Consider the following 17,777-nt stretch of genomic DNA (forward strand, 5'->3'; position numbering starts at 1 on the left):
TATTTTGAATATTTCACCATTCTCTGCCTTTTGTTTTATATATATAGCTTACCATATCATTAATACTAAAATATATTCTCACGATCTATGTGTTTAAATAGTGAATATTTTGCAAATCGGTTCATAGCTTTGTGATAAGAGTATTTGTCGATTGGTGGTCTCATATTTGAACCCAAGTGACACATTGTCCTCCCATTGAGTATAACTCAGTTTGTTGAACTCTTCCACCTCCACCCTCCCCCAATTGCTTGTAAAAAAATAGTAGGAGTTACAAGAAGCACACTGACAAAGCAAAAATAAACCAATACATCTATGATAATTCATAGTTTTAGCTCCAAATATATGTTCATAAAGAACACATTATGAAATCTTATTATGTGATTTAATTGAGAACGGTTGTTTTCACTCCTTACCTTATAAAACTACATCGCTCTAATTGCAACTTGTCCTTTTATAGGACTACGGACTTGTTTCGAAGTGATTCTGGATATGCCATAATTACTTATGGGCAGAAACATTCCCACATGCTTCTCCCTATAATCACTTTAAGTGATTTTAAGTGATTATGAGAAGAAGCACCTTCCATGGGTTTCTCCATAAAATCACTTATAGCCAATTTAGCATTGTTGTGATGTGAAAATAATCGCTGTTAGATTTGTTGTGAGAGAAAGCTATTGACGTTTGGTAAATATTTTGTTAAACATGTTGTTGGATAACTAAAAATGACATTATGTTGAAATGGCTTTTCTGTTCAAGTGTTTTTTGTAAAAGGAAAAGCATTTTCACTTTCATGTGCTAGAACTAAATCAAAAGGCTAGAACTCATTAACAATTTAGAAATCGAAACAGAATTGAAGCTTTTAAAATTACTTTCACGGTTTAGGATCAGTTTGAGTTGTACGATGACCAAAATTTGTAACATTCCGACCCAAATTTAAAGGATTCGATAATTTAATTAGTTTAATAAAGTATGAAATTACAATTTTGCCCTCGGGAGTAGGGGTAATTTGGTCACATTTTAATCCAAAATGATTTTGGGGAAATGAATGGTATTATTGCGTAAATCGTGCCGAGATGAGTCCATAAACACATAGTGGGCTCAAATCGGAGTTGTAACGAATAAGTTACAAAAAAAACAAACGTAGTGGAAAAACCGTAAATAATTCGAAATTGGTTTATTAAAAATCTGGAATTCCTTCATTTCTCTCTCTCTCTCTCTCTCTCTCTCTCTCTCTCTCTCTCTCTCTCTCTCTCTCTCTCTCTCTCTCTCATGTGCAAATAGCCCCTTCCCCCCACTGTTCATCCGAGCGGTTTTCTCACCACCGCCGCTACCTCCGGCCACCAAACTCAACAAGGTTGGTACCAAAAGAACCAGCACGATGTTGCCTTCCCATCCTGACCATACGCCTCCCCAGCCATTGCCGTATCTCGCCAGAATTTGCGAAAAATCGATCGGTTTTACCCATAACTTCAAGGAGCTCGTTCGGTTGATTCCGGCCACCAATTTCTTCAAACTTTGTATGCTTTTTCATCATCTCAATGTGTTCTGACTGATAATTGGGTTGTTTAGGATAAATTTCTGCGTTTTGATTGTCATTTAAGCGATTAAAGTTTTGGCCAGTTTCGGCCCTTGATTTCGGCAATCTTTGGCCACTTTTTGGGGTTAGTCTAAGAACAAAAGTTGCTGCACTCAATGTCCTGATCATGTAGGTATAAGTCTTGACTGGCGGTTTGGAGATTTTTCGATCGCCGGAATCGCTTTGGACACCCATGCGCTGGCAGTGTGTGGGCAGTGTGTGGGCACTGTTTGGGTGTCCCTCTTGGTCCTAAAATGATCCCCATATTGTCCTGAGCACGACGGTATGCTCAGATTTGAATTTGGTTATCGTTTGACCATAGATTGGATATTGTATATTATGGGTTATCCGGGTTCGATGTGTTCGGACCGTTGGATCGACTCCAATTTAATATATGTTGATCTAGGCATCCCTAGGATCTTGTAGGAATTCGTGGATCGTGAATCGGAGCCACAAATGTTCCAATTCAATAACTTAAAGTTTGCGTTAAACGATAACCGTCCGATCGTGCAATCGTGAGCGATCCGACCGTTCGATTTAGACCAAACTTGTAGGACATGCTTATTAAACCTTGTTGAACCCATAGGAACTTCCAGATTGGAAAACGGAGGTCGTGGGCCCAGTGGGCCTGGTTTACCAATTATGGAAAGTTTGACCGCCCGATTGACCAAGCGTCTTCCGAGGCTATCCCATCATCCGAAACACATAGTTGGACTTTAGGAACGTCTCGTTCCTCGTACACTTGCATGAAACCTGGGAAAGCAAGGATTTTATTTAAAGTTCTCGTACGAAGTACTTTATGTTAATCTAGCGCTCGTGTTTGTAAATAGGTACTCCGGTTATTCGCACGCAGCAGACGGGACCCTCTCAGGGTCAAGCAACGTGGGACTAGTTGTGAGTAGACTTTGTTGTCAAATAATAAGCATTGTTTTATGCTAGAAAAACTATGCATATGGATTTAATGGTTTATTGAATTCATTATATATTCAATTGTTGAACTTAATATTTTCATAAAGTATTTGCAATATATTTGGGTTTTGGCATATTTGAGTATCTTGAATTTATATATATGGATTTTGAGAATTTCTAGCTATGGTTGGTTATGTGTGGGGTTCGTGGGGTGTTGATGGAAAGAAAGTGGATTTTAGTATGTCAGTTTGAAGTGTTATACGCACTACCCTATGTACCTCCTCGAATACTTGGAAATTTGAGATACTTGGATATGTTGGAACCGGGCACCCTTGACGAGGTGTTTCATAGACACTTTGCGGGGTTAGTCTGCGTGCGTAGGACTCGTCACATGCATACGAATATTGAGGATTCTTATGTACGTGTTAGAGAGATTTATCCCAGTTGGACGACTCGTTCCCTAACCACATGGTCAATTGAGAATTCTTCCATGTGGACTAGTCAAACAAGCCCCCGGTTGGATTGTTTCCCCGGTACAAACTTGGTGATGTCATACTTATATATTTATTTATATATTTCATATTATGTACATATATACAACTATTCGTTTATTATTATTTATCAGTGAGGATACTACCTCGCTCGTCGTGCCAATGGGCACACGTCTTGAGAGAATGGTTTGGGATTGGTATGAAAATTTTGATTTGGTTGAGAAACTAATTATCATTATGGGATTCCGGATTTCGTTATGGTTTTGACTAGACTTTATATATATATAGGGATATGATTTCCCCATTCCCCTTTTCTCCACTTACACTCAATTTTGCTTTTTAATACTTTTTAATCAATTTTGTTCTTTCTCTTTCCTATTCTACCCTTATCCTACATTAATTTCTTTTTTACTTCATTTTTATATTAGTTCTTTTTCTTTATACTTAATTTTCCAACTTGCACTCCATTTTCAGTATTTTTTTTTCCTTTAATCGAGTAAGAAATTAAGTTTTTAATTTTCCCTTTAATACTGAAAGTAAAGTGTAAGTTGGAAAATTAAGTATAAAGAAAAATAAATAATATAAAAGTGAAGTAAAAAAGAAATTAATGTAGGGTAAGGATAGAATAGGAAAGAGAAAGAACAAAATTGATTAAAAAGTATTAAAAAAAACAAAAGAGAGTGTAAGTGGAGAAAAGGGGAGTGGAGAAATTAGCTCCCGATATATATATATATATATCCATGATGGTTTGAATGCATATGATTTTCGGCATCGTTTTCTAAACGGTGGGGTTATATTATGTTGGTTTCAACTGTAAACTAAACTTTGTTTTGTCCACTCACACTTTTCTATTTTGTGCCCCCCAAACAGTAGTTGACTGAGCTGAGCAACAAAGTTGAGTCCTGAGCTTCCGAACCTCGAGTTTCAGTAGTTTAAGCTTTGTTCGTTCCTCTCATGTTAAACTTTATTATCTTTTGTAAACCAAAATTATTAGATTGCTCTGTTATCGCCCGTATTAGGGTTTAATTTGTGAGGCCGGAGGCCATCTATGTAAACTGCATGATTTGTAACTTGTGCATGCTGTCAATTGGAGTTATTAAATGTGATTTTAACATGTTGAGAATTTTTGGGAATATCCAATTTTCAGGGGAGACTTTGCCGAAAGTCTCGTGTTTGTAGTAAATGGGCCAGAACTTTCAAGGGATTTGTCCTGGATTCCGAGGAATTCGGGGCTGGTCTTGTCAAAATCCATGATAAGCTTCGTTAACCTTAGTTGAGAATAATGAAATTAACAATAAAAATTAACCTAACATGTCTCTTATCTTATTCTTGTGGCTTCAAAAGAATGCTTCAACAATCCAACAAGAAAAATTGAAGGAAAAGAATGAGAAGAGTAGCTCTGGACTGAGGAACATGGAAGATAAGGCGTGAAGATGAACAATGGGGAGTAGAAGAACGAGGAGAAAGAGACATGGGCGTGAAAACATATGGGTTTATTTTTGGAATTCTGAAATTTTCATTAAACTCTAGCGTCTCTCCAAACTAATTGTCGCATAATGAGAAAATAAAAGCATATTTATATCAGCTTTCCCTTATAGCTTTCTTTTACAACAATTTTTAACAATAAATGATTTTCTCATAGTTTACCGAATGAGATAGGCTTTCCAAATTTTTTTAAAAATCATTTATCACCCCAAATAATTAGTGTCAAACAGCCACTTAAAGTGATTCTCAATATAAGTGATTTTTGGCCTATCTAAAATTACTCTAAAATGAACCATATGTCTAACAAAAGCTCCAAATAATTTTTGTTTGTTTTGTTTTAACCAAAGCTCCAAATAGTCCAATGTTCCCCTAAAGACAAAAGCAAAAAACTCCCTGAGGATCAAACATCAAACATATAGTGGGATTCCATGTCTGAAGGGAACATCTCAGCCGTCCATGTAATCCATCATCCAATAAGAACAGTGGTCAATTTAATTTAATGACGATAGAAGAGAGACCAGTTCAAATAGTAGGAAACTAGAAACGAAGGACGACCAGATGAGTGACTGAGTGGTGTCCATCTTCTGTCTTCTGCGTTCATTACTGAGATTGAAAGAAAGAAAAGGAAAAATCAGCAGTTTCGGTTTTCCATGCAGAAGATCTCCATTCTCGAAAAACACCACTACTCCTCTACCTTATTATGGAAACGGTTGCTTTGATACGCATTGCAGGGCCCTCTATTCTTTTATATATTTTTATTCAACTCACATCGACCAAGTTGTGGGATCCACAACAAACTACAAGGAAAACTCCAAGAGGGACCCCACTTTCTCTCTTTTTAGATACTACAACTCAAGGGAGGATGGCCTGGCTCAAGAAATTAAATTAAAAGCAGTTTTACGCTTTGCGGATATCAAAGACTGACATTTTAAGCAAAAGATGGGACGCACAAAATAACCATTAGCTCCACCACCATCCCATTCTCTGTCTCTGTCTCTATCTCTACCCTCTGTAACGTTTCTACGTTAAAAAGCCATTCAAAGCTTTTTGTCTGAGATGAAAGTGGCCTCGTTTTGAACCAGCTGCTGCTGCTGCATTTGCAAGTTTCTGCTTTTACTACTTTTCACACGCTCGTGTCATTTTCTAATGGCTACCTATTTCATTGAAAACAGCGAAGAAAAAATTATCATAAGTAGTGGCGGTGGCAGTGGCAGTCCTTCCTTGTAATCTTAATGCTAAACGCCAAAATCTGCTTTCAATTTCTTATTTTCCTTTGGTCAGTTAGAGGTTTAGAATTAGAACCGTACACTGTTACGGCTAAATTAAAACAGCTGGCTTTCTTGTGACACAATAAAGGATTGCACGCTGGCATCAAACCTCACAGATTTTAACCAAACTCTGGGGATACGTACATATAATATAATATTATAGTACAGTAAAACTCACAAGGCCAGAAGAGGAAATTAAAGGGCAAGATTCTTTTACCGTTTTACAACATCATCATCATCACCATTTTGATTCAAGATATGGATGGACCTTGTAGTACAAAAGAATTCGGATCGCATAGACCCCAAGATGGAAAAAGCTAAGCAATCATGATTCATGACAGTACAGGTAAGGTATCAACATGTGTACTTTTTCTCAAAATAAACAAGCCAAGATTTATGCTTTTCTTTTTTTAGGTTTTGGCCCTTTTGCTTGGTGCTTTTCTTGTTAGACCAAAAAGACCTCCATGCTTGCCTCCTTGGTGGATTCACAAACCGGGCAAGAACCAAGAAACGGTTCACAGGACTTACACGAACAGAGGTGTCTGCAAGGTAGAAAAAGAACGCACGACCTCCTAGTGTTACAGTTTTTGCAAGCCAACTTTTTCCCTTTTTCTTCAACCACTCGATTTTCTTGCAGCATTACTACCCTGTCGCTGTCTCTGTGTCCTCTGTCATACGAGCCACAGCAGGACTCTGCGTCTTCAGCTTCGTTACTGACCAAAACCAGTCTCTCTCTGACCTGTTCAAGCGTGTTGTTGAGGTCTATGACCATGGTCTCGTTTGCTTTGGCCATCCTCTGCCATGTCTCGCTTTCCATCTCTGCTTTCCTCAAGCAATCTTGGAGCTCTATGGCCCTCTTTGTCGCTTGTGCTAAGTGCTCTTCTTTTTGCCTAATCAAACTCAAGGTTCTAGATTCTAAGTTCCTCAAGAGGGCTGCCAGTTGTTGCTTTCTCTGCTCTTGCAAAGCAAACCTTAGCTTCTCATTCTGTTTTTAAGAAAGAAAAAAAAACATTTCAAAAATTTCAATTTTTTTATTTTTTGTTTATTTGAAAGGATGATGCAAATGCAATGATACCATGAAAAATAAAAGGACAAACAAGAAGGAACCCTTAAAAAAACATACAAATCAAATCAATCTCCAATAGTCCTACATGACAATGCTGTGAATTATTTACCTGCAATTGAAGAATGCAGTCAAGCTCGTGCCTTTGTAAGTCAAGCTGAGCACCCAAAGCTTCAGAAAACGGTGTTGGTAGAAAGCAATTGAAAGTCGAAGGGGAAACTGAAACTCCAAATTGGTTACAACAATCAAAGCCTATTGTATTCTGACTTTGAGGTGCTTGACGAAGATGAAAATGATCATGAAGAGGCTGAGGGCTCGGAAAGCTGGAAAAAATGTCGTCAAGGCCAGAAACAGGGTTGAGCTGCATCGACCAATCTTGTTGAAGGCCAGTAGACATGGTGGTCATGGTTGTGGGTAAGCCCAAGTTTTCAGAACAATACAACTGCGGTGCCTGAACTGCCATATTTTCTCGACCAATTGGTGAAATGAACAAGAGCAGACGGCCAAAACGTCCCCCTTAATTTCCTTCAAATATTTCGTGGACTATTAATACGAAACCAAAACTGAAACGAAATGGGGTAGGTTTAAAGCTAGAGGGTTCATGTTCTTGTTATATCAGAAAAGACGCATGACCCTTTCTTTCTCTCTCTAAACTCTCTCTATCCACCCTCTCTTTATTGGCATAACCTTTGCCTTGTTTGTTGTTGCTTTGGTTTCTGGTTTAACTGAAAGAGACCATTATGAAAGAAAGAAACCCGTGGGTGGTCTATATATATAGAGGGAAAACGGACAAATCTTCTTAATATATTTATTAGGATGAATAAATGCGAGTTTAAAATTAATTAATTAATTTATTCAGGGATAGTTTGATTTGATGGGGTATTGACCTAATTAAGGAACTAAAAAAGGAAAATTAAAGGGTCGATGGAGAGAAGAAAAGAAAGTTAAGAGCTCGGGAGTCTTTCTCTCTTTTTCCCAAAATCCCAAAAGGCTTCAAAACCAATAGCATTAAATTAATGAGAGAGAGAGATACAAGGGGTGGCGGGAAACGACGACGTACACATGCAGATTTTGTGATAGAAGGGTCACAGAATTTTCGGGTCAGAGATTTCATAAAGAAAGCAAGAGAGAGAGATGTGTTGGTGAAAGAGAAATTCACTCAATCTCAATTGAGACGTGAAAGGGTCAGACGTTATATTAGAGGAGGGAATCAGTGAGATTGGAGAAATTGTCAGTTTGGTCATTGGGAAAGGCTGAAGAATAGCATTTCTATTTCCTATTTTTATAATTCTTTTCAATCAATTTATCACAGTTTCTTTCTCCTTTTACAAATTAAAATGTACAACATGTTGTGTTAAATCTCTATTTATTTTATTATAAGCCCTTTATAATATGTGTAATTCAATTCAATTGAGACAGAGTGAGACATGAAATTAACATTTTAACATATAATGTGAGACAAATTGAGTTTCGTAAAGCAAAGTGATACTAAAATTGAGTTTCAAAAGTCAAATCAATAATCAAGCCTTGAATTAATAACCTACAAGCCATGCTACCAATGGTGCAGTGAATAGCGAGTGAGTCGGTGATGCATGATAATTTATTTATTTATTTGTTTTTGGTGGAAGCGAAAAAGGGACAAAACAAGGCCGCTCACACTTTACATAATAAACCTACGTGACGTGCCAAACAAAATATTTAATCAAGTTTTGATTTTATCGTAAAAAGATTGATGAGCTTGATAGTTGGAACAACCAAGTTTGGACCAGTGCTTTGACTTTTATATTGGGTCGATCCGGCCGAACAGAAAAGGTGCGACTCTGTTCGACAGATTCAGTCAGCTGTAGGATATCTCATATCTAGCCCAACCATGTCAAATATAATGATCTCATGACATGGTCAAATAGAACTTGGAAACAACACCTGCCAACAGCTCTGCATGTATGATATACACAAGAGCGTTCTAGTTTGCTCTCTAGCATCACAGAGTTCAAACCATTGAAAAGCGCTGCTAAATATAAATGGGAGAAACATATCAGAATGATCAACCATAACACCTCATCTCCTAAAACACCATCTTGTAAAGTTTGAATCATCTTCATTGATGTTCAAATGATGTATCATTTATTAGTGATGCCTACCCCATCCACTGGCAGAACCAATGGCTGAAGCAGATTGCAATATCTGTAACAACTAACATGTTCCACCTTTAGGCCTCGATTCTAGCAGACTCTCCCACTGAACTTTCCATTCGAGTGTACCATTCACCAATCCGTGTGTTCTCCACCATATCTTTGCCAGATTTAAGGTGCCGAATGGGCCTCAAAACACCAAATGCAGCAAGATCGGCTAAATTAGGATTTGACCCACCTGTTAAAACACAAGATTATCCGATCAATTGAAAGTTTTAATCAATAAGTCTTAGGTTAATACAATATGATATGTTAGATGAGCATACCAAGAAATTGTCTCCCTTTAAGAGCATCCACCCAGGTTTCTGCAGCTTCATACAAGGCTGCACGTTCATCGGTGATATTGTGTTTCTTCTTCAGTTTCTTAGACACAAAATACATAGCCGCAGCTCCAGTATACTTTGCTACTATCCTTTCATATAAACTGAAATTTCCTGCAGGTAAGAGGTCCATTTCAAGAGAATTTGGATCATTTGCATATTAACCGCCAACTTAAATTAAGGATACAAGGAATCATTGGACTGCTTAAAATCAGAATGGTATACTGGGTTTGAGCACATCCATTGGCCCCGCAACAGTGTGTAGGAGATAATTTTCTTTTTAATGAAAATAGCAATGCAAAATGAAACAAATTTGGATGTTTGGAACTTAACTAAGTTCTAGTAAGAAGGGAATCTAATTGAGTAGCACTTGTTGCTGTAGGTTTAAGAAATTTCCTGTTGCTCACAGACGAGAATTAGAGGTTCCACAGACATGTACTCTTGTTGATAAATTACTTTCTACAAAAGGAACTTGATTCTTAAATAGAAGCTTTAAATATATATATATATATATATATATATATATATATATATATATATATATATATTATATAGATACGGATTTGCAATTATATATTTCTCATTCTTCCCACTGTGATTGATGACATCAACAATTATATATTTCTCATTCTTCCCACTGTGATTGATGACATCAATACTAAACACTATATATATATATATACGGATTTGCAATTATATATTTCTCATTCTTCCCACTGTGATTGATGACATCAATACTAAACACTACACATGTACAAATTCACACCAATAAACTTATGCAACTCGAGCCAAAGTATTCCCAAACACACATCTTTTGTGAAGTGTGCTCATAACTAACTCCCGATATGGAATACTAGTTTGTCACATGAAATTACTTGAGAAATAAAAGTGAAATGGATTCGCTATTAATGTGATGTCATACCATGACTGGTGATATAGTCAAATGATTCGAGAGCCTCGGAAGCAGTTCGATATATGTTTGGTGATAAAACATGCACCAAGTGATTATCCACCCACCTACATCACACGTAATTGGTTATTATCATGCCAAACCCATGATCACAACACCTAAGAAATAAAAGTATCAAAACATGTGAACACATGCATCAAACAATTCAACAGGAAATCTAATCACTGCAAAAGATATCTCTTGTAGTACCGAAGATCAGGACTGTGCAAAAAAGGTTTACAACGTTGAATAGTGAAAGCAAAAACTTACCCACGCCACTTCTTTTCTTCTTCACCATTTACGACATTGTTCTCAGGATTGATCCTTTGAAACAGCTTATCGATTATATCTGCAAATACAAAAAATGGAAATTTAACAAAATACAAAGCACTCAATCTCGAGTTGGATATAATTAATTACCACAGCATCAAGAAGAAAGAAGCAGATACAATCTTGTTAATTATGGCCCCAAATAATCCAAGTACCTGAAGAATCAACCATCTGTTCACCATCAACTTTCAGTATCGGCACCTTCTTGTAATCAGACCATTTAATCTCCTTTTTGCTGATGGGGTTAACCTCCATAACTTTGTATGGAATTTTATAGTAATCCAAGAATGCTGAGAGACAGAAGACGTTCAGTGGCGAAAAGAATCAAGGGCATAAAACCCGGCAAAATAAATTGGAAGTGAAACCCAGAGTAACTCCTTTTGTTTTCAAAATAAGATCAATTCTCTATAAAGACCAAGAATGCGAATTTCCAATTCATACAAAAATAATCACAGTAACCAAAATAGGAAGTGAAAGTTGGAAAATTTCATCTCCGATTGAACTCAAGATATGAGAAAGTGGTGCATAACTTACCTCTAACCTTGTTGCAGAAGGGGCAAGCTTCGTACTGGTAGAGCTCGACGTCCTTGGGGAGGAACTTGTCCTGGGCATGCACCTCTTGAGCCAGAGACGTGGCGTTCGAAGAGAAGCACACGTGCCCTCCCGCACCGCAGGACACAGAGGGTTTCGATAGGCCGAAGTGATCGCCGAGTCTTCGTGTGAACCACAGCGGATTCGAAATCGAGCACGTGTTCAACATCGCAGCTTGAACCAGCCGCTGTTGAGTTGCGCCGCCGACTGCGGTGGAGCTACCCATACAGACGACGGCTCTGCTGAGCAAAGCGACTCCATTAACCCTTCTCATGGTGACCGAAACGGATCACAGTGCTATATCGCTCGTCGCAAGTCTGCAACTTTTGGATTTTGTTGAAATGAAAATGGGACGAGCTCTCGGGTTTAATCAGGGTTTTTGATTTTCGACCAAAAATAATCAGGGTTTTTGATGAATTTTTACAGCCCACTTGGATGGCGACAAAACGCGTTAACGGACCGTGTGGCCATTCTCCTGGTCCGTGTAGGACTAGGAACCCATGTTTCCGTAAAAGCCCATTCAATAAAATGAGCGCAAAAGAAATAGAGTTCAAAGTAAAATTGAATTAGGTCGAGGGCATTATTGGTATAACAAATATGCCGGTCTATATAAAGCCACGCTGTTATTTGATATGTACTGGATCTATTGCCGTCAAAAAACCTCCAAGCTAGAGAACCGAAAAACCTCTGTGCTAGGGTTTTGCGAAAGTTCCGATCTAGTTAAGCGATTAGGTTGTGGGAAAAGGTGTTTTTGGTTAATTGAAAGATGGCTCGGGCCTTGAAGTACACCTTTAGCGATTATGCGAGGAACGCAGTGAGTAGAGAGGCCTTGCTCGAACCGACTAAGGTTTGTTGAGCAATTTGGTTGTGCTTTTTCTGGGCCTCTCCCCCTATCTCTTTCTGCGACATGTAATCACTGTAATATATGCCTGACCTTGTATTCTAGCATTGTCTGTCAGTTTATTTAAAACGGTGGGTCTTGTGGGTATTCAAGAATGGCCTATTTTTATGATTCTTGCTTATCATGTAGGGATGGGGTTGATGGGTTTCCTGTAGAAACTAATTTGAAATTATTTTTCCGGATAAATCCCGATTTTTTCTTGGAAAATATAGACAAATCTGAGTTTTTCAAGGGAAAAAATTGTAGCTAATTCTAAGTATTTTTTGGGGCAAATCTTAAACAAGTTTTGCGTTTTTCTTCGTGTATATTAATATATCTCGACTCCTATGTTTTTTTGGGTAATTGAGATAGATCGTGAGTTTCTTTTTGTCATGTACTGACAAAAGAACTTGTGTTTTTTCTGAAAAAAATTGTACGTTTGAACATGTTAAATAATTACTAATGCGAATCTTAAGGTGTTTTAATTACTAATGCGAATCTTAAGGTGTTTTAATTTTGTACCTGATTAATATCACAACCCAAAACTACATTATATGTCCATCGTTGAGTGTAGTTGGGGTAAAGTTTGATCTTGGAAGGGTCAAGAACTCATAAGTTTATATCATTGACAATAAATGAGAACTAGGTTATGGACCTTGTAATGGGTTATCACTGTTTCTATCTTGATTAGAAGCTGAATTTGTGGGGTTAACTGGTGTCCATCAGGTTGGTTTTACCTAAGTAGTTTACAGGTGTAGGTTTTACCAATTTCTTTCAGACTCCGAAAGTTCAGGACTTCATAGAATTTGAAGTTAAACTTAGGCTGTTGTAATTTGTAAGTGAGTGGCTTACCACTTAGTCGTCATCTGGTTAAGTATCTCGCTACTGTCTAGTAAAACTGTACTAACCTAAAATTTAGTAATGGATCAAATGTTGGTTGTTTCTTTGATCTTATTATCTGTGCCCCAACTCTTCCAAATAATGAGTCCGTGTAACGTCAGCAGTTTCTCTACTTCTGTGATTTAGTCATGTTTTACTGGTCTGCTCTGCCAATCTTATTGAATTTATTCTGGTGCTTCAAAAGCTCCAGAGAGAAATGGAGAAAAATGGCAAGAGTAAGAAGAAGAAAGAGAGAAGGGAGATAAAGGGACAAGGGCGTAAAGAGAAGGATGAGTCCATACCTGGTTATGTTACTCTTCACAACGTGAAAAGCCTTGATGACAAAAAGTGTTTCCAGCAAAAGAAGGGTAAAAAAGGGGAAGCAAAGGGATGGTGTCCTCAAAAAATTGAACATGAAGCTGATCAACTGGAGAGAAGTGACATTACGAACGAACATGGGCTGCCAACCTGTATTGAGAACAATTGCTACTTGTCCGATGGAACCCAAAGCAGCAAGAAAAGCAAGCCTTTGATCGTTCGCATTAAATTGCTTAAGCACAACGAACCAGATGCCTCACTTGCGTGCTCTCCTTCTGGAAGGGTAGATTTGCTTCCTCCAGAGAGAACGGAAGTTGTTCTTGCACCCAATCAACCCAGTGCAGAGACAAATGTAGAACTCGGGCGGGTCTCTTCAAAACCTGATCAAGATTTACCCTGTTCAACATCAGAGGGGATCAAAACAATTGGTCAGAAGAGAAGTGCTAGTGCTGCATTTGAAGATCAGATTCAGAGTGAAGATTCACTGCATGCAACTCTGATTGAGAATTGGATCCCTCCCCCGATTCATTTTGCTGATGTTGGTGATGGTGATGAAGAATGGCTCTTTGGGACGAAGCATCAAAACAGATGTGGGTCAAAAAGATTCAAAGCTGCAAACAATGAGGTCACCAGTTGTACAAGGAGCACGCTGTGGCCACAAGCACAGTGGTTGTTGGAGGCTGGCGTATATGCATTACCCTTCACGGTTCCATTCTAGTTTCGCGTCCGTTTCTTTTTGGACCACTAGCGGCTTATATTGTACAGTTGTAATGAGCATCAACCAAACTATGATGCATTTGTTCATTAATTGATGTATTTGTTCATTAATTGATTTTTCCGATTATTCTTGCAAATGCCATTGGTCTTGTTTTGGTCTTGTCAGATTCTATGTGGGAATTTGCTTTTAGTTAAAACGTACTGGTCATTGTTGAACCATACAGCGTTTGGGAAAAAATGTTTAACCAATTCAGCATCGTAGCTTTGTTCTGCTGGCAAAGCTGATAAAATGCACACCCGCAGTTTTGTGTTGGGTTCATTATTATATACAAAAGAATCGTGTTCCTTGCTTGGGAAGAACAATGGCCTCAAAATATAAGCAGAGTTAGCATGTTGCTTTGTTAGGAAAGCAAAAAAATTTCGCTCAAAGAATAATGGTCAGGTATAGTTAAGTAGTCCTTCAACTTATAGCGGCGGGTTTTCTCAACACTTGATGCTGTATCAGTGAAACTTGATGATCTGCTACCATCGTTTGTATCAGACATGGCAGAAACCGAATGCGACTTGCAATCAATTTCCAGGAAAAGGTCATCGTCGTCGTCTTGATAAACCGACTCCCTCAATTCCATAACATGAGAATCAAAATATATATCGGCATCCGTCTCCCCTGTTAGTAGCTGCAGTATCTGGCTCACTTTTGGGCGAAGCCGAGGTGATTGGTTTATGCAAAGGCCTGCTGCCAATACCATTCTACGCATTTGGATATCATTATAGTCCCCGTTTAAGTTTGGATCCAGCAATGCTTTGAGATCCATACTGTCCAATAAATGTCTTGCCTGAATCAAAGAAAAGTGGTCAAAATCAGAATTTGGTAAAACAATTTTAAGGGTAAGTATAATGTAAAGAGAGAATGCTTACCCACTTAACCAAGCTCTCTTGCCCTTTTGGGGCCCCTGCATCAACTGGCTTTCTTCCTGATAATAATTCAAGGAGAACCACTCCAAAGGCATAAACATCAATCTTATCACTCACCATCCCATGCATGAAATATTCTGGAGCGATGTACCCAAAAGTCCCCACCACATCACTACTTATCACATAAGCAGAATCCGTCGATCCCCACATAGCAAGCCCAAAATCAGATAACTGCAACCAAAACATAAAACTAGATTCAACACAAAAGTCTACAATTGGAATATGTGGCAGATATTTTCCCATCGGCTGGGTTGCTGTATGTGTGTATGTATATACCTGTGGCAGAAGCTCGTCGGAGAGAAGAATGTTTGAGGATTTAACGTCTCTGTGAATAATGGGCGGATGACATTCATTGTGCAGGTAATTTAGAGCCTCGGCAACTGCAACTGCCACATTGAATCTCACTTCCCATGGCAGTACGATAGATCCATCACTGCAACCTGCACTAAGATGAAATGAAATTCAGGCAACTAACTATCAAACTATTTAATTTCTTTATTTGTAGGAAATTACCAAGCAAGTTTCCCTCCAAGCTCCCTCTAGGAAAGAGATCATAGACCAAAATAAGGTTGCCACCTTCCGCACAGACACCAATGAGAGATGTGATGTGTTTATGCTGAATTGAAGAAACAAATTTGGCTTCCAAGAAAAAGTCATCCCAAGCTTCTTTGTATGATTTCAGAATCTTGACTGCCACTGGTTTACCATCTCTGAGACATGCTCTGTATACGCTGCTGCACCCTCCCTCGCCGATAAGATTTCCTGTGTAATAGTAAGTATAAGCCAATTGTTTAGAAAGAGAACTATGCCAAAGGCAGATCACATCAATTATGCAAACAAAAAAGAGATTTAGTTGACCTGTTGAGAACTGACAAGTTGCACTCCTAATTTCTTCATAGCTGAACAACCTGCAACCTACTGAGTTTTTTTCAATGAGAAACTCCAATTCACTAGCTAGCTTTCTTGGTGATACTGATAAGCAATTTTCATCACCATTCGTGGCATCATAACGGCGGCTCTCTCTTTCAGTTGTGTACTCTACATCCCTCAAAATCAAATCAACCTGTGGCTGTTGATTTACTGAAAATGATCGACTAGGCAAATCCATCACCCACTGAGCCACAGACTTTTTTTCTCTGGCTTTGAATTCTCTGATAGGACTCATAGTTGCTTCTGAGATAGCTCCTATCCGCAAGAGAGGCCAACCAGGCCTTGATAATGGTGATTCATCAACGTCCCTCCCCTTCAAATCACAAAGCTCTCTCTCAGGAGGAGGAGCTTCCTGACTCATCGTAGGAACAGTTAGTCTCTGAAGAGGCCAACCCAGAGTTAATTCTGACGCTGGCGACTCTATTTTGAGTGGACAAGTGGAGCTCAAAAGAGCTTCCTCCTTGACCTTGTATTGGTTTATGCCAAAGTTGTCATCTTTCAATGTCCTAGTGGTCTGAATTGCTAGCGCTTCTGCAAGGTCGCAACATAACCATTCTCCAACATGTTGGTGGTTCTCCTTGCCCGATTTCTTTTGTGATTTCTCCTTCTTGATCATCATTCAAGTTTACCCTTGAATTGAAACTTTGAAAGCTTTGGTCCCCTGAATTGGTAAGCTCCCTATAAATTTTCATTTCACGGTCATATTCATATGTATATATATATATATATATATATATATATATATATATATATATATTATACTGCTCAGAAGCCAGAACTATATAATAATAACAGAGCCACCGGGACTAATCCATAGTTTGCACGTTGTACTTGCCTGTGAATTTAAAGCATACCTAACAGAAAAGTTAACGTTTACCAGATATATAGAAAACTAACAATGACAATATTTTTCTGGATTAAACACATGTTACCAAAATCCAAAGGAAAATACTGGGTAAGTTCATAATTTATTGGTTCTTAAAGAAGAGTGACACAAAAAGACAAACAAGATATATTACCGAAGACAGAATGAAGTTGACCCGGATCTTCTAATTTTGAACCTTTTGACGGCTACTCTTTGTATTCAAAAATCCAACCCACCTAACCATCACTTATTTATAATATACTGCCGCCAAATAAACTGCTGGTACACCTAATGTGACTAATCTTTAGCAAGTCAGAGTTATTGCCATTTGACCAAAAGCATAGATTTTGAAATCAACTTATCTTAAACTTTAGACTTGTCATCATAGATTACTACTAGGATATATTATATATAATCAAGCCATTGTTGCCGCCGCTGTAGGATTAGCATCTTGTAATACTGTTGCAAATATGCTAACACATAAGGCTTTGGTTAGCTAGGGTGAGAGACCACACGGATGCCAAAGTTTTTGAAAAATTGCAGAGACGGACACCAACCTCATGGAGATCTATTGTACAATCCTTCAAGTAAGACAAAAGCTTGAAAGAATCTGAGAATGATAAAGCTTTGCACATAAATATACATGCCCTCATTGTTCGTAATCTGACTTGATAATGGGGAAGTTACAGAAGCTTGAGTGCAACACGTTTTGTAATTAGTTCATTCCTTCAAGGTAAACAATTACCACTAGTTTTGATTCACAACTTCAAAAAATGAATGCAAATACAAGTGTTCTTTCTTACTAATCTATCCATTTCCCACAACACAAGTGAAAAGGGTTTAATAAGGGTTTAACAACACAAGTGAAAAGGGTTTAATAAGGGTTTAACAACACCAAGCTGAGGCTGAGCGGAGCTGAATGCCGAGTGGCAAGCTGGGCCTTGTTGCCCCAATACAGGCCGGTCGAAGCCCATAATTTGAGGAGCCCCTGCGACGGACTTCGTTTCGTCACTATATCTATATGGGTACATCATACTAT

The 17,777-nt window shown here is 38.2% G+C and overlaps 4 protein-coding genes across 4 annotated transcripts; 1 reads left to right on the forward strand and 3 right to left on the reverse strand.

The window, feature by feature from the left end:
- Nucleotides 1-5,865: 5,865 nt before the first annotated feature.
- On the reverse strand, nt 5,866-8,511 carry LOC110768310 (uncharacterized). The gene is made up of 2 exons (XM_021972025.2): nt 6,905-8,511; nt 5,866-6,714 (listed from the first exon to the last, which is right to left on the reverse strand). The coding sequence occupies exons 1-2, from the start codon at nt 7,253-7,255 to the stop codon at nt 6,175-6,177; spliced, it is 891 nt and encodes a 296-aa protein (XP_021827717.1). The 5' UTR covers nt 7,256-8,511; the 3' UTR covers nt 5,866-6,174.
- A 359-nt stretch (nt 8,512-8,870) lies between these two features.
- Nucleotides 8,871-11,577, reverse strand: LOC110768327 (uncharacterized). Its single transcript, XM_021972047.2, has 6 exons — nt 11,118-11,577; nt 10,739-10,873; nt 10,524-10,602; nt 10,227-10,321; nt 9,251-9,418; nt 8,871-9,162 (listed from the first exon to the last, which is right to left on the reverse strand). Exons 1-6 carry the CDS (start codon nt 11,446-11,448, stop codon nt 9,002-9,004), a joined length of 969 nt encoding a protein of 322 aa, XP_021827739.1. The 5' UTR covers nt 11,449-11,577; the 3' UTR covers nt 8,871-9,001.
- A 248-nt stretch (nt 11,578-11,825) lies between these two features.
- On the forward strand, nt 11,826-14,105 carry LOC110768268 (uncharacterized). Its single transcript, XM_021971974.2, has 2 exons — nt 11,826-12,021; nt 13,139-14,105. Exons 1-2 carry the CDS (start codon nt 11,941-11,943, stop codon nt 13,967-13,969), a joined length of 912 nt encoding a protein of 303 aa, XP_021827666.1. The 5' UTR covers nt 11,826-11,940; the 3' UTR covers nt 13,970-14,105.
- Nucleotides 14,106-14,233: 128 nt separating this feature from the next.
- LOC110768258 (putative serine/threonine-protein kinase PBL25) lies at nt 14,234-16,564 on the reverse strand. Its single transcript, XM_021971963.2, has 5 exons — nt 15,802-16,564; nt 15,457-15,705; nt 15,220-15,383; nt 14,887-15,114; nt 14,234-14,804 (listed from the first exon to the last, which is right to left on the reverse strand). Exons 1-5 carry the CDS (start codon nt 16,490-16,492, stop codon nt 14,370-14,372), a joined length of 1,767 nt encoding a protein of 588 aa, XP_021827655.2. The 5' UTR covers nt 16,493-16,564; the 3' UTR covers nt 14,234-14,369.
- Between the last annotated feature and the right edge of the window lie 1,213 nt (nt 16,565-17,777).

The sequence above is a fragment of the Prunus avium genome, chromosome 1 (genome assembly GCF_965620075.1).
Source record: "Prunus avium chromosome 1, drPruAviu1.hap1.1, whole genome shotgun sequence".
Classification (NCBI taxonomy): Eukaryota; Viridiplantae; Streptophyta; class Magnoliopsida; order Rosales; family Rosaceae; genus Prunus; species Prunus avium.

What these genes read in the sequence shown, in the direction of transcription:
- LOC110768310 (XM_021972025.2), bottom strand. Translation starts at nt 7,255, where the DNA reads ATGGCAGTTCAGGCACCGCAGTTGTATTGTTCTGAAAACTTGGGCTTA. An exon ending in ACTGCATTCTTCAATTGCAG is followed by an intron (nt 6,715 to 6,904) that starts GTAAATAATTCA and finishes TCTTAAAAACAG; the next exon opens with AATGAGAAGCTAAGGTTTGC.
- LOC110768327 (XM_021972047.2), bottom strand. Translation starts at nt 11,448, where the DNA reads ATGAGAAGGGTTAATGGAGTCGCTTTGCTCAGCAGAGCCGTCGTCTGT. An exon ending in GAAGAAAAGAAGTGGCGTGG is followed by an intron (nt 10,322 to 10,523) that starts GTAAGTTTTTGC and finishes CGTGTGATGTAG; the next exon opens with GTGGGTGGATAATCACTTGG. An exon ending in TAAAGGGAGACAATTTCTTG is followed by an intron (nt 9,163 to 9,250) that starts GTATGCTCATCT and finishes GTGTTTTAACAG; the next exon opens with GTGGGTCAAATCCTAATTTA.
- LOC110768268 (XM_021971974.2), top strand. Translation starts at nt 11,941, where the DNA reads ATGGCTCGGGCCTTGAAGTACACCTTTAGCGATTATGCGAGGAACGCA. An exon ending in CCTTGCTCGAACCGACTAAG is followed by an intron (nt 12,022 to 13,138) that starts GTTTGTTGAGCA and finishes GTGCTTCAAAAG; the next exon opens with CTCCAGAGAGAAATGGAGAA.
- LOC110768258 (XM_021971963.2), bottom strand. Translation starts at nt 16,492, where the DNA reads ATGATGATCAAGAAGGAGAAATCACAAAAGAAATCGGGCAAGGAGAAC. An exon ending in CTTGGAGGGAAACTTGCTTG is followed by an intron (nt 15,384 to 15,456) that starts GTAATTTCCTAC and finishes ATCTTAGTGCAG; the next exon opens with GTTGCAGTGATGGATCTATC. An exon ending in CCGACGAGCTTCTGCCACAG is followed by an intron (nt 15,115 to 15,219) that starts GTATATACATAC and finishes TTTTGGTTGCAG; the next exon opens with TTATCTGATTTTGGGCTTGC.